This window comes from Oncorhynchus nerka, linkage group LG15 (assembly GCF_034236695.1).
Source record: "Oncorhynchus nerka isolate Pitt River linkage group LG15, Oner_Uvic_2.0, whole genome shotgun sequence".
Taxonomy (NCBI): domain Eukaryota; kingdom Metazoa; phylum Chordata; class Actinopteri; order Salmoniformes; family Salmonidae; genus Oncorhynchus; species Oncorhynchus nerka.
The window spans coordinates 86,411,511-86,424,086 of record NC_088410.1 but is presented as its reverse complement, the minus strand read 5'-3'; the positions used below and the strand labels follow the sequence as shown (position 1 = coordinate 86,424,086).

Sequence of the window (12,576 nt, the reverse complement as noted above, 5' to 3'; positions counted from 1 at the left end):
GGCCATCCCTGATCAGGTGGACAGAGGATGCCTAAAATCTTCTCTAAGACTTGAAAACACTCAATCATTTGCCTCTCCGGTGTTCGTTAAAAGCAGTTGACGTGGCATCTGCGTAGTTGACGACACCAGTCGGCCCTCTAGGTGATCAGCTAGGACGGTTTTCCCCTTTTATTTGGTTTTGAGCTGAAGCCGGGGTGTGAGCATGGGGGCCGGAGCGAGCGCAGAGGACAAGCACTCCAAAGAACTTGAGAAGAAACTCAAGGAGGACGCAGAGAAGGACGCCAGGACAGTCAAGCTGCTGCTTCTGGGTAATGTCTGCCTGTCTGGCCCTCTGGTCCTCTGGTCCTCTGCTCTGGGGAAGGGCCTGTGTGGAGGGTGGTCTATGGGGTGCCTCATCATAACCTGGTATCCAGACTATGCACTAAATGAGTCATAGGCTCTAAGGCCCTATGTGACTGTCCAGTGATTGAGTCTTATCTGGTCAAAGGTCTGTTGCTCGGGATGGCTTCCTTAGTATTTAATAGAACGTGAAAAGGTTTCTTTCTTAAAAGCAACCTTTTGACACTAAGTGTGGAATCCCATGTTTATATTGCTGAGTAGACTCTACTATACTCTTAGAAAAAAAGGGTTCCAAAAGGGTTCTTTGGTTGTCCCTACAGGATACCCTTTTAGGTTCTAGATCGCACCTTTTATCCTAAGAGGGATAGGGATAGAGATAGTTCTGTCCCCTGTCATTTAACCTTGAGAGAGATGTGAAGATCATGTCCATAGTAGTCTCCTGTGGTGTTGAATAATGCAGGTGTGTAGACAGAGACAATGTTATCTTGTCTCTTCGTATTATATTGTTAATCATGCAGTTGCCCTAAACCAAATTGGATTGTAATTTAGACTTTACCAGCCTTGCAAACTCATTATTTTGTAATGATTTTGTCTTTATTGGGGATCAATCAAGGTAAATGTCAAAGCTAATAGAATTACTATGCCAAATAAATTTACCCTCTTGTCGACATATGCTAAATTGACTGAAAATGCTGATATTCAGAGTCACTACATTTTGCATTATCAACAACGGTGAGGCTAAGCATCCTTGGTCACTCTGCAGGAGCCCGAGGCTGTAGCTTATCCCCCTGGCTTTCACACTATTGTTCTGAACACTTTGGTAATTACTCAGCTCAAGCCCCTGGTAATCCTCAAACAACCATTGTTGCAGTACAGAAGTCTTAACCCCACACTACTGCACACACACCCTAACCTAATTACCCCAATGCAAACCTATTATAGCTCCACTGACCCCAACATCCACGCTTAACCGAACACCCTGCACCAATACTTCATGAACTAAGTCTTAGCAAGTATCTAGGGGACGAGCGAGAGAGAGAGAGTGCGAGAGAGAGAAACAGACAGACAGACAGTGGGGGGGAGGGAGCACTTTCATGTCATCATAAACTTGATTAGGACCACAGCCTTGATTGTAGATTCCTGAGTTGTAATAGCCATGTAGTGAACACATGGAACACATGCAGATTGAGGTGGTTCTGTTGACAGAAGAACATTCAGCACAGCACTCTGTTGACACTGTCCCTGAGGGGCCTCAATACCTCATAGACCCTCTATTAGAGACTGAGCTAGTGTGTGTCTCTCCCTGACATCGATCAATCAATCAAATTCATTATATAAAGTCCTTTTTACATAAGCAGTTACGCGGGCAACTAATAACCATGATGACTGTAGAGGGGCAACAGGGTCAAATAATAACCATGATGGCTGTAGAGGGGCAGCAGGGTCAACTAATAGCCATGATGGCTGTAGAGGGGCAGCAGGGTCAACTAATAACCATGATAGCTGTAGAGGGGCAGCAGGGCAAATTAATAACCATGATGGCTGTAGAAGGGCAGCAGGGCCAACTAATAACCATGATGGATATAGAGGGGCAGCAGGGCATATTAATAACCATGATGGCTGTAGAGGGGCAGCAGGGTCAACTAATAACCATGATGGCTATAGAGGGGCAGCAGGGTCAACTAATAACCATGATGGCTGTAGAGGGGCAGCAGGGTCAACTAATAAACATGATGGCTGTAGAAGGGCAGCAGGAGATAATAATAACCATGATGGCTGTCGAGAGGGGCAGCAGGGCCAACTAATAACCATGATGGCTGAAGAGGGGCAGCAGGGCCAACTAATAACCATGATGGCTGTACAGGGGCAGCAGGTTCAACTAATAACCATGATGGATATAGAGGGGCAGCAGGGACAATTAATAACCATGATGGCTGTAGAGGGGCAGCAGGTTCAACTAATAACCATGATGGATATGGAGGGGCAGCAGGGCCAATTAATAACCATGATGGCTGTAGAGGGGCAGTAGGGTCAACTAATAACCATGATGGCTGTAGAAGGGCAGCAGGAGAAAATAATAACCATGATGGCTGTAGAGGGGCTGCAGGGTCAACTAATAACCATGATGACTGTAGAGGGGCAGCAGGGTCAACTAATAACCATGATGGCTGTAGAAGGGCAGCAGGAGAGAATAATAACCATGATGGCTGTAGAGGGGCTGCAGGGTCCACTAATAACCATGATGACTGTAGAGGGGCAGCAGGGTCAACTAATAACCATGATGGCTGAAGAGGGGCATCAGGGCCAACTAATAACCATGATGGCTGTAGAGGGGCAGCAGGGTCAACTAATAACCATGATGGCTATAGAGGGGCAGCAGGGCCAACTAATAACCATGATGATTGTAGAGGGGTAGCAGGGTCAACTAATAACCATGATGGCTGAAGAGGGGCAGCAGGGTCAACTAATAACCATGATGGCTGAAGAGGGGCAGCAGGGCCAACTAATAACCATGATGGCTGTAGAAGGGCAGCAGCTTCAACTAATAACCATGATGGCTATAGAGGGGCAGCAGGGTCAAATAATAACCATGATGGAAATAGAGGGGCAGCAGGGTCAATTAATAACCATGATGGCTATAGAGGAGCAGCAGGGTCAACTAATAACAATGATGGCTGTAGAGGGGCAGCAGGGTCAACTAATAACCATGATGGCTCTAGAGGGGAAGCAGGGTCAACTAATAACCATGATGGATATAGAGGGGCAGCAGGGACAATTAATAACCATGATGGCTGTAGAGGGGCAGCAGGTTCAACTAATAACCATGATGGATATGGAGGGGCAACAGGGTCAAATAATAACCATGATGGCTGTAGAGGGGCAGCAGGGTCAACTAATAGCCATGATGGCTGTAGAGGGGCAGCAGGGTCAACTAATAACCATGATGGCTGTAGAGGGGCAGCAGGGCAAATTAATAACCATGATGGCTGTGGAAGGGCAGCAGGGCCAACTAATAACCATGATGGATATAGAGGGGCAGCAGGGCATATTAATAACCATGATGGCTGTAGAGGGGCAGCAGGGTCAACTAATAACCATGATGGCTATAGAGGGGCAGCAGGGTCAACTAATAACCATGATGGCTGTAGAGGGGCAGCAGGGTCAACTAATAAACATGATGGCTGTAGAAGGGCAGCAGGAGATAATAATAACCATGATGGCTGTCGAGAGGGGCAGCAGGGCCAACTAATAACCATGATGGCTGAAGAGGGGCAGCAGGGCCAACTAATAACCATGATGGCTGTACAGGGGCAGCAGGTTCAACTAATAACCATGATGGATATAGAGGGGCAGCAGGGACAATTAATAACCATGATGGCTGTAGAGGGGCAGCAGGTTCAACTAATAACCATGATGGATATGGAGGGGCAGCAGGGCCAATTAATAACCATGATGGCTGTAGAGGGGCAATAGGGTCAACTAATAACCATGATGGCTGTAGAAGGGCAGCAGGAGAGAATAATAACCATGATGGCTGTAGAGGGGCTGCAGGGTCAACTAATAACCATGATGACTGTAGAGGGGCAGCAGGGTCAACTAATAACCATGATGACTGTAGAGGGGCAGCAGGAGAGAATAATAACCATGATGGCTGTAGAGGGGCTGCAGGGTCAACTAATAACCATGATGACTGTAGAGGGGCAGCAGGGTCAACTAATAACCATGATGGCTGAAGAGGGGCATCAGGGCCAACTAATAACCATGATGGCTGTAGAGGGGCAGCAGGGTCAACTAATAACCATGATGGCTATAGAGGGGCAGCAGGGCCAACTAATAACCATGATGATTGTAGAGGGGCAGCAGGGTCAACTAATAACCATGATGGCTGAAGAGGGGCAGCAGGGTCAACTAATAACCATGATGGCTGAAGAGGGGCAGCAGGGCCAACTAATAACCATGATGGCTGTAGAAGGGCAGCAGGAGAGAATAATAACCATGATGGCTGTAGAGGGGCTGCAGGGTCAACTAATAACCATGATGATTGTAGAGGGGCAGCAGGGTCAACTAATAACCATGATGGCTGAAGAGGGGCAGCAGGGTCAACTAATAACCATGATGGCTGAAGAGGGGCAGCAGGGCCAACTAATAACCATGATGGCTGTAGAAGGGCAGCAGCTTCAACTAATAACCATGATGGCTGAAGAGGGGCAGCAGGGCCAACTAATAACCATGATGGCTGAAGAGGGGCAGCAGGGCCAACTAATAACCATGATGGCTGTACAGGGGCAGCAGGTTCAACTAATAACCATGATGGATATAGAGGGGCAGCAGGGCCAATTAATAACCATGATGGCTGTAGAGGGGCAATAGGGTCAACTAATAACCATGATGGCTGTAGAAGGGCAGCAGGAGAGAATAATAACCATGATGGCTGTAGAGGGGCTGCAGGGTCAACTAATAACCATGATGACTGTAGAGGGGCTGCAGGGTCAACTAATAACCATGATGACTGTAGAGGGGCAGCAGGGTCAACTAATAACCATGATGGCTGAAGAGGGGCATCAGGGCCAACTAATAACCATGATGGCTGTAGAGGGGCAGCAGGGTCAACTAATAACCATGATGGCTATAGAGGGGCAGCAGGGCCAACTAATAACCATGATGATTGTAGAGGGGCAGCAGGGTCAACTAATAACCATGATGGCTGAAGAGGGGCAGCAGGGTCAACTAATAACCATGATGGCTGAAGAGGGGCAGCAGGGCCAACTAATAACCATGATGGCTGTAGAAGGGCAGCAGGAGAGAATAATAACCATGATGGCTGTAGAGGGGCTGCAGGGTCAACTAATAACCATGATGATTGTAGAGGGGCAGCAGGGTCAACTAATAACCATGATGGCTGAAGAGGGGCAGCAGGGTCAACTAATAACCATGATGGCTGAAGAGGGGCAGCAGGGCCAACTAATAACCATGATGGCTGTAGAAGGGCAGCAGCTTCAACTAATAACCATGATGGCTGAAGAGGGGCAGCAGGGCCAACTAATAACCATGATGGCTGAAGAGGGGCAGCAGGGCCAACTAATAACCATGATGGCTGTAGAAGGGCAGCAGGAGAGAATAATAACCATGATGGCTGTAGAGAGGCTGCAGGGTCAACTAATAACCATGATGATTGTAGAGGGGCAGCAGGGTCAACTAATAACCATGATGGCTGACGAGGGGCAGCAGGGTCAACTAATAACCATGATGGCTGAAGAGGGGCAGCAGGGTCAACTAATAACCATGATGGCTGTAGAGGGGCAGCAGGGTCAACTAATAACCATGATGGCTGTAGAGGGGCAGCAGGTTCAACTAATAACCATGATGGCTGTAGAGGGGCAGCAGGGTCAACTAATAACCATGATGGATATAATTGGGAAGCAGGAGAGAATAATAACCATGATGGATATAGATGGGAAGCAGGAGAGAATAATAACCATGATGGAAATAGATGGGAAGCAGGAGAGAATAATAACCATGATGGCTGTAGAGGGTGCAGCAGGGTCAACTAATAACCATGATGGATATAGATAGGAAGCAGGAGAGAATAATAACCATGATGGATATAGTTGGGAAGCAGGAGAGAATAATAACCATGATGGATATAGATGGGAAGCAGGAGAGAATAATAACCATGATGGATATAGTTGGGAAGCAGGAGAGAATAATAACCATGATGGATATAGATGGGAAGCAGGAGAGAATAATAACCATGATGGATATGGATGGGAAGCAGGAGAGAATAATAACCATGATGGAAATAGATGGGAAGCAGGAGAGAATAATAACCATGATGGATATAGATGGGATGCAGGAGAGAATAATAACCATGATGGATATAGATGGGAAGCAGGAGAGAATAATAACCATGATGGATATAAATGGGAAGCAGGAGAGAATAATAACCATGATGGATATAGAGGGGTAGCAGGGCCAATTAATAACCATGATGGCTGTAGAGGGGCAGCAGGGTCAACTAATAACCATGATGGCTATAGAGGGGCAGCAGGGTCAACTAATAACCATGATGGCTGTAGAGGGGCAGCAGGTTCAACTAATAACCATGATGGCTGTAGAGGGGCAGCAGGGTCAACTAATAACCATGATGGATATAATTGGGAAGCAGGAGAGAATAATAACCATGATGGATATAGATGGGAAGCAGGAGAGAATAATAACCATGATGGAAATAGATGGGAAGCAGGAGAGAATAATAACCATGATGGCTGTAGAGGGTGCAGCAGGGTCAACTAATAACCATGATGGATATACATAGGAAGCAGGAGAGAATAATAACCATGATGGATATAGTTGGGAAGCAGGAGAGAATAATAACCATGATGGATATAGATGGTAAGCAGGAGAGAATAATAACCATGATGGATATAGATGGGAAGCAGGAGAGAATAATAACCATGATGGCTGTAGAGGGGCAGCAGGTTCAACTAATAACCATGATGGATATGGAGGGGCAGCAGGGCCAATTAATAACCATGATGGCTGTAGAGGGGCAATAGGGTCAACTAATAACCATGATGGCTGTAGAAGGGCAGCAGGAGAGAATAATAACCATGATGGCTGTAGAGGGGCTGCAGGGTCAACTAATAACCATGATGACTGTAGAGGGGCAGCAGGGTCAACTAATAACCATGATGACTGTAGAGGGGCAGCAGGAGAGAATAATAACCATGATGGCTGTAGAGGGGCTGCAGGGTCAACTAATAACCATGATGACTGTAGAGGGCAGCAGGGTCAACTAATAACCATGATGGCTGAAGAGGGCATCAGGGCCAACTAATAACCATGATGGCTGTAGAGGGGCAGCAGGGTCAACTAATAACCATGATGGCTATAGAGGGGCAGCAGGGCCAACTAATAACCATGATGATTGTAGAGGGGCAGCAGGGTCAACTAATAACCATGATGGCTGAAGAGGGGCAGCAGGGTCAACTAATAACCATGATGGCTGAAGAGGGGCAGCAGGGCCAACTAATAACCATGATGGCTGTAGAAGGGCAGCAGGAGAGAATAATAACCATGATGGCTGTAGAGGGGCTGCAGGGTCAACTAATAACCATGATGATTGTAGAGGGGCAGCAGGGTCAACTAATAACCATGATGGCTGAAGAGGGGCAGCAGGGTCAACTAATAACCATGATGGCTGAAGAGGGGCAGCAGGGCCAACTAATAACCATGATGGCTGTAGAAGGGCATCAGCTTCAACTAATAACCATGATGGCTGAAGAGGGGCAGCAGGGCCAACTAATAACCATGATGGCTGAAGAGGGGCAGCAGGGCCAACTAATAACCATGATGGCTGTAGAAGGGCAGCAGGAGAGAATAATAACCATGATGGCTGTAGAGGGGCTGCAGGGTCAACTAATAACCATGATGATTGTAGAGGGGCAGCAGGGTCAACTAATAACCATGATGGCTGACGAGGGGCAGCAGGGTCAACTAATAACCATGATGGCTGAAGAGGGGCAGCAGGGTCAACTAATAACCATGATGGCTGTAGAGGGGCAGCAGGGTCAACTAATAACCATGATGGATATAATTGGGAAGCAGGAGAGAATAATAACCATGATGGATATAGTTGGGAAGCAGGAGAGAATAATAACCATGATGGATATAGTTGGGAAGCAGGAGAGAATATTAACCATGATGGATATAGATGGGAAGCAGGAGAGAATAATAACCATGATGGAAATAGATGGGAAGCAGGAGAGAATAATAACCATGATGGCTGTAGAGGGTGCAGCAGGGTCAACTAATAACCATGATGGATATAGATAGGAAGCAGGAGAGAATAATAACCATGATGGATATAGTTGGGAAGCAGGAGAGAATAATAACCATGATGGATATAGATGGGAAGCAGGAGAGAATAATAACCATGATGGATATAGTTGGGAAGCAGGAGAGAATAATAACCATGATGGATATAGATGGGAAGCAGGAGAGAATAATAACCATGATGGATATGGATGGGAAGCAGGAGAGAATAATAACCATGATGGAAATAGATGGGAAGCAGGAGAGAATAATAACCATGATGGATATAGATGGGATGCAGGAGAGAATAATAACCATGATGGATATAGATGGGAAGCAGGAGAGAATAATAACCATGATGGATATAAATGGGAAGCAGGAGAGAATAATAACCATGATGGATATAGAGGGGTAGCAGGGCCAATTAATAACCATGATGGCTGTAGAGGGGCAGCAGGGTCAACTAATAACCATGATGGCTATAGAGGGGCAGCAGGGTCAACTAATAACCATGATGGCTGTAGAGGGGCAGCAGGTTCAACTAATAACCATGATGGCTGTAGAGGGGCAGCAGGGTCAACTAATAAGTCGCTCTGGATAAGAGCGTCTGCTAAATGACTTAAATGTAAATGTAAATGATGGATATAATTGGGAAGCAGGAGAGAATAATAACCATGATGGATATAGATGGGAAGCAGGAGAGAATAATAACCATGATGGAAATAGATGGGAAGCAGGAGAGAATAATAACCATGATGGCTGTAGAGGGTGCAGCAGGGTCAACTAATAACCATGATGGATATACATAGGAAGCAGGAGAGAATAATAACCATGATGGATATAGTTGGGAAGCAGGAGAGAATAATAACCATGATGGATATAGATGGTAAGCAGGAGAGAATAATAACCATGATGGATATAGATGGGAAGCAGGAGAGAATAATAACCATGATGGCTGTAGAGGGGCAGCAGGTTCAACTAATAACCATGATGGATATGGAGGGGCAGCAGGGCCAATTAATAACCATGATGGCTGTAGAGGGGCAATAGGGTCAACTAATAACCATGATGGCTGTAGAAGGGCAGCAGGAGAGAATAATAACCATGATGGCTGTAGAGGGGCTGCAGGGTCAACTAATAACCATGATGACTGTAGAGGGGCAGCAGGGTCAACTAATAACCATGATGACTGTAGAGGGGCAGCAGGAGAGAATAATAACCATGATGGCTGTAGAGGGGCTGCAGGGTCAACTAATAACCATGATGACTGTAGAGGGGCAGCAGGGTCAACTAATAACCATGATGGCTGAAGAGGGGCATCAGGGCCAACTAATAACCATGATGGCTGTAGAGGGGCAGCAGGGTCAACTAATAACCATGATGGCTATAGAGGGGCAGCAGGGCCAACTAATAACCATGATGATTGTAGAGGGGCAGCAGGGTCAACTAATAACCATGATGGCTGAAGAGGGGCAGCAGGGTCAACTAATAACCATGATGGCTGAAGAGGGGCAGCAGGGCCAACTAATAACCATGATGGCTGTAGAAGGGCAGCAGGAGAGAATAATAACCATGATGGCTGTAGAGGGGCTGCAGGGTCAACTAATAACCATGATGATTGTAGAGGGCAGCAGGGTCAACTAATAACCATGATGGCTGAAGAGGGGCAGCAGGGTCAACTAATAACCATGATGGCTGAAGAGGGGCAGCAGGGCCAACTAATAACCATGATGGCTGTAGAAGGGCAGCAGCTTCAACTAATAACCATGATGGCTGAAGAGGGGCAGCAGGGCCAACTAATAACCATGATGGCTGAAGAGGGGCAGCAGGGCCAACTAATAACCATGATGGCTGTAGAAGGGCAGCAGGAGAGAATAATAACCATGATGGCTGTAGAGGGGCTGCAGGGTCAACTAATAACCATGATGATTGTAGAGGGGCAGCAGGGTCAACTAATAACCATGATGGCTGACGAGGGGCAGCAGGGTCAACTAATAACCATGATGGCTGAAGAGGGGCAGCAGGGTCAACTAATAACCATGATGGCTGTAGAGGGGCAGCAGGGTCAACTAATAACCATGATGGATATAATTGGGAAGCAGGAGAGAATAATAACCATGATGGATATAGTTGGGAAGCAGGAGAGAATAATAACCATGATGGATATAGTTGGGAAGCAGGAGAGAATATTAACCATGATGGATATAGATGGGAAGCAGGAGAGAATAATAACCATGAGGGATATAGATGGGAAGCAGGAGAGAATAATAACCATGATGGATATAGATGGGAAGCAGGAGAGAATAATAACCATGATGGATATAGTTGGGAAGCAGGAGAGAATAATAACCATGATGGAAATAGTTGGAAGCAGGAGAGAATAATAACCATGATGGATATAGATGGAAAGCAGGAGAGAATAATAATCATGATGGATATAGATGGGAAGCAGGAGAGAATAATAACCATGATGGATATAGATGGGAAGCAGGAGAGAATAATAACCATGATGGATATGGATGGGAAGCAGGAGAGAATAATAACCATGATGGATATAGATGGGAAGCAGGAGAGAATAATAACCATGATGGATATAGTTGGGAAGCAGGAGAGAATAATAACCATGATGGATATAGTTGGAAAGCAGGAGAGAATAATAACCATGATGGATATAGATGGGAAGCAGGAGAGAATAATAACCATGATGGATATGGATGGGAAGCAGGAGAGAATAATAACCATGATGGATATAGATGGGAAGCAGGAGAGAATAATAACCATGATGGATATAAATGGGAAGCAGGAGAGAATAATAACCTTGATGGATATAGATGGGAAGCAGGAGAGAATAATAACCATGATGGATATAGATGGGAAGCAGGAGAGAATAATAACCATGATGGCTGTAGAGGGTGCAGCAGGGTCAACTAATAACCATGATGGATATAGATAGGAAGCAGGAGAGAATAATAACCATGATGGATATAGATGGGAAGCAGGAGAGAATAATAACCATGATGGATATAAATGGGAAGCAGGAGAGAATAATAACCATGATGGATATAGAGGGGTAGCAGGGCCAATTAATAACCATGATGGCTGTAGAGGGGCAGCAGGGTCAACTAATAACCATGATGGCTATAGAGGGGCAGCAGGGTCAACTAATAACCATGATGGCTGTAGAGGGGCAGCAGGTTCAACTAATAACCATGATGGCTGTAGAGGGGCAGCAGGGTCAACTAATAACCATGATGGATATAATTGGGAAGCAGGAGAGAATAATAACCATGATGGATATAGATGGGAAGCAGGAGAGAATAATAACCATGATGGAAATAGATGGGAAGCAGGAGAGAATAATAACCATGATGGCTGTAGAGGGTGCAGCAGGGTCAACTAATAACCATGATGGATATAGATAGGAAGCAGGAGAGAATAATAACCATGATGGATATAGTTGGGAAGCAGGAGAGAATAATAACCATGATGGATATAGATGGGAAGCAGGAGAGAATAATAACCATGATGGATATAGTTGGGAAGCAGGAGAGAATAATAACCATGATGGATATAGATGGGAAGCAGGAGAGAATAATAACCATGATGGATATGGATGGGAAGCAGGAGAGAATAATAACCATGATGGAAATAGATGGGAAGCAGGAGAGAATAATAACCATGATGGATATAGATGGGATGCAGGAGAGAATAATAACCATGATGGATATAGATGGGAAGCAGGAGAGAATAATAACCATGATGGATATAAATGGGAAGCAGGAGAGAATAATAACCATGATGGATATAGAGGGGTAGCAGGGCCAATTAATAACCATGATGGCTGTAGAGGGGCAGCAGGGTCAACTAATAACCATGATGGCTATAGAGGGGCAGCAGGGTCAACTAATAACCATGATGGCTGTAGAGGGGCAGCAGGTTCAACTAATAACCATGATGGCTGTAGAGGGGCAGCAGGGTCAACTAATAACCATGATGGATATAATTGGGAAGCAGGAGAGAATAATAACCATGATGGATATAGATGGGAAGCAGGAGAGAATAATAACCATGATGGAAATAGATGGGAAGCAGGAGAGAATAATAACCATGATGGCTGTAGAGGGTGCAGCAGGGTCAACTAATAACCATGATGGATATACATAGGAAGCAGGAGAGAATAATAACCATGATGGATATAGTTGGGAAGCAGGAGAGAATAATAACCATGATGGATATAGATGGTAAGCAGGAGAGAATAATAACCATGATGGATATAGATGGGAAGCAGGAGAGAATAATAACCATGATGGATATAGTTGGGAAGCAGGAGAGAATAATAACCATGATGGATATAGTTGGGAAGCAGGAGAGAATATTAACCATGATGGATATAGATGGGAAGCAGGAGAGAATAATAACCAT

The 12,576-nt window shown here is 45.5% G+C and overlaps 1 protein-coding gene across 1 annotated transcript in view; it reads left to right on the top strand.

The window, feature by feature from the left end:
* LOC115143458 (guanine nucleotide-binding protein G(t) subunit alpha-1) overlaps positions 1–12,576 on the top strand; it is a 22,949-nt gene continuing 10,373 nt past the window's right edge. Inside the window, exon 1 of the mRNA XM_029683911.2 lies at positions 1–308. Coding sequence (XP_029539771.1) covers positions 203–308 — 106 coding nt within the window. The 5' untranslated portion in view covers positions 1–202. The remainder of the gene's footprint in view (positions 309–12,576) is intronic.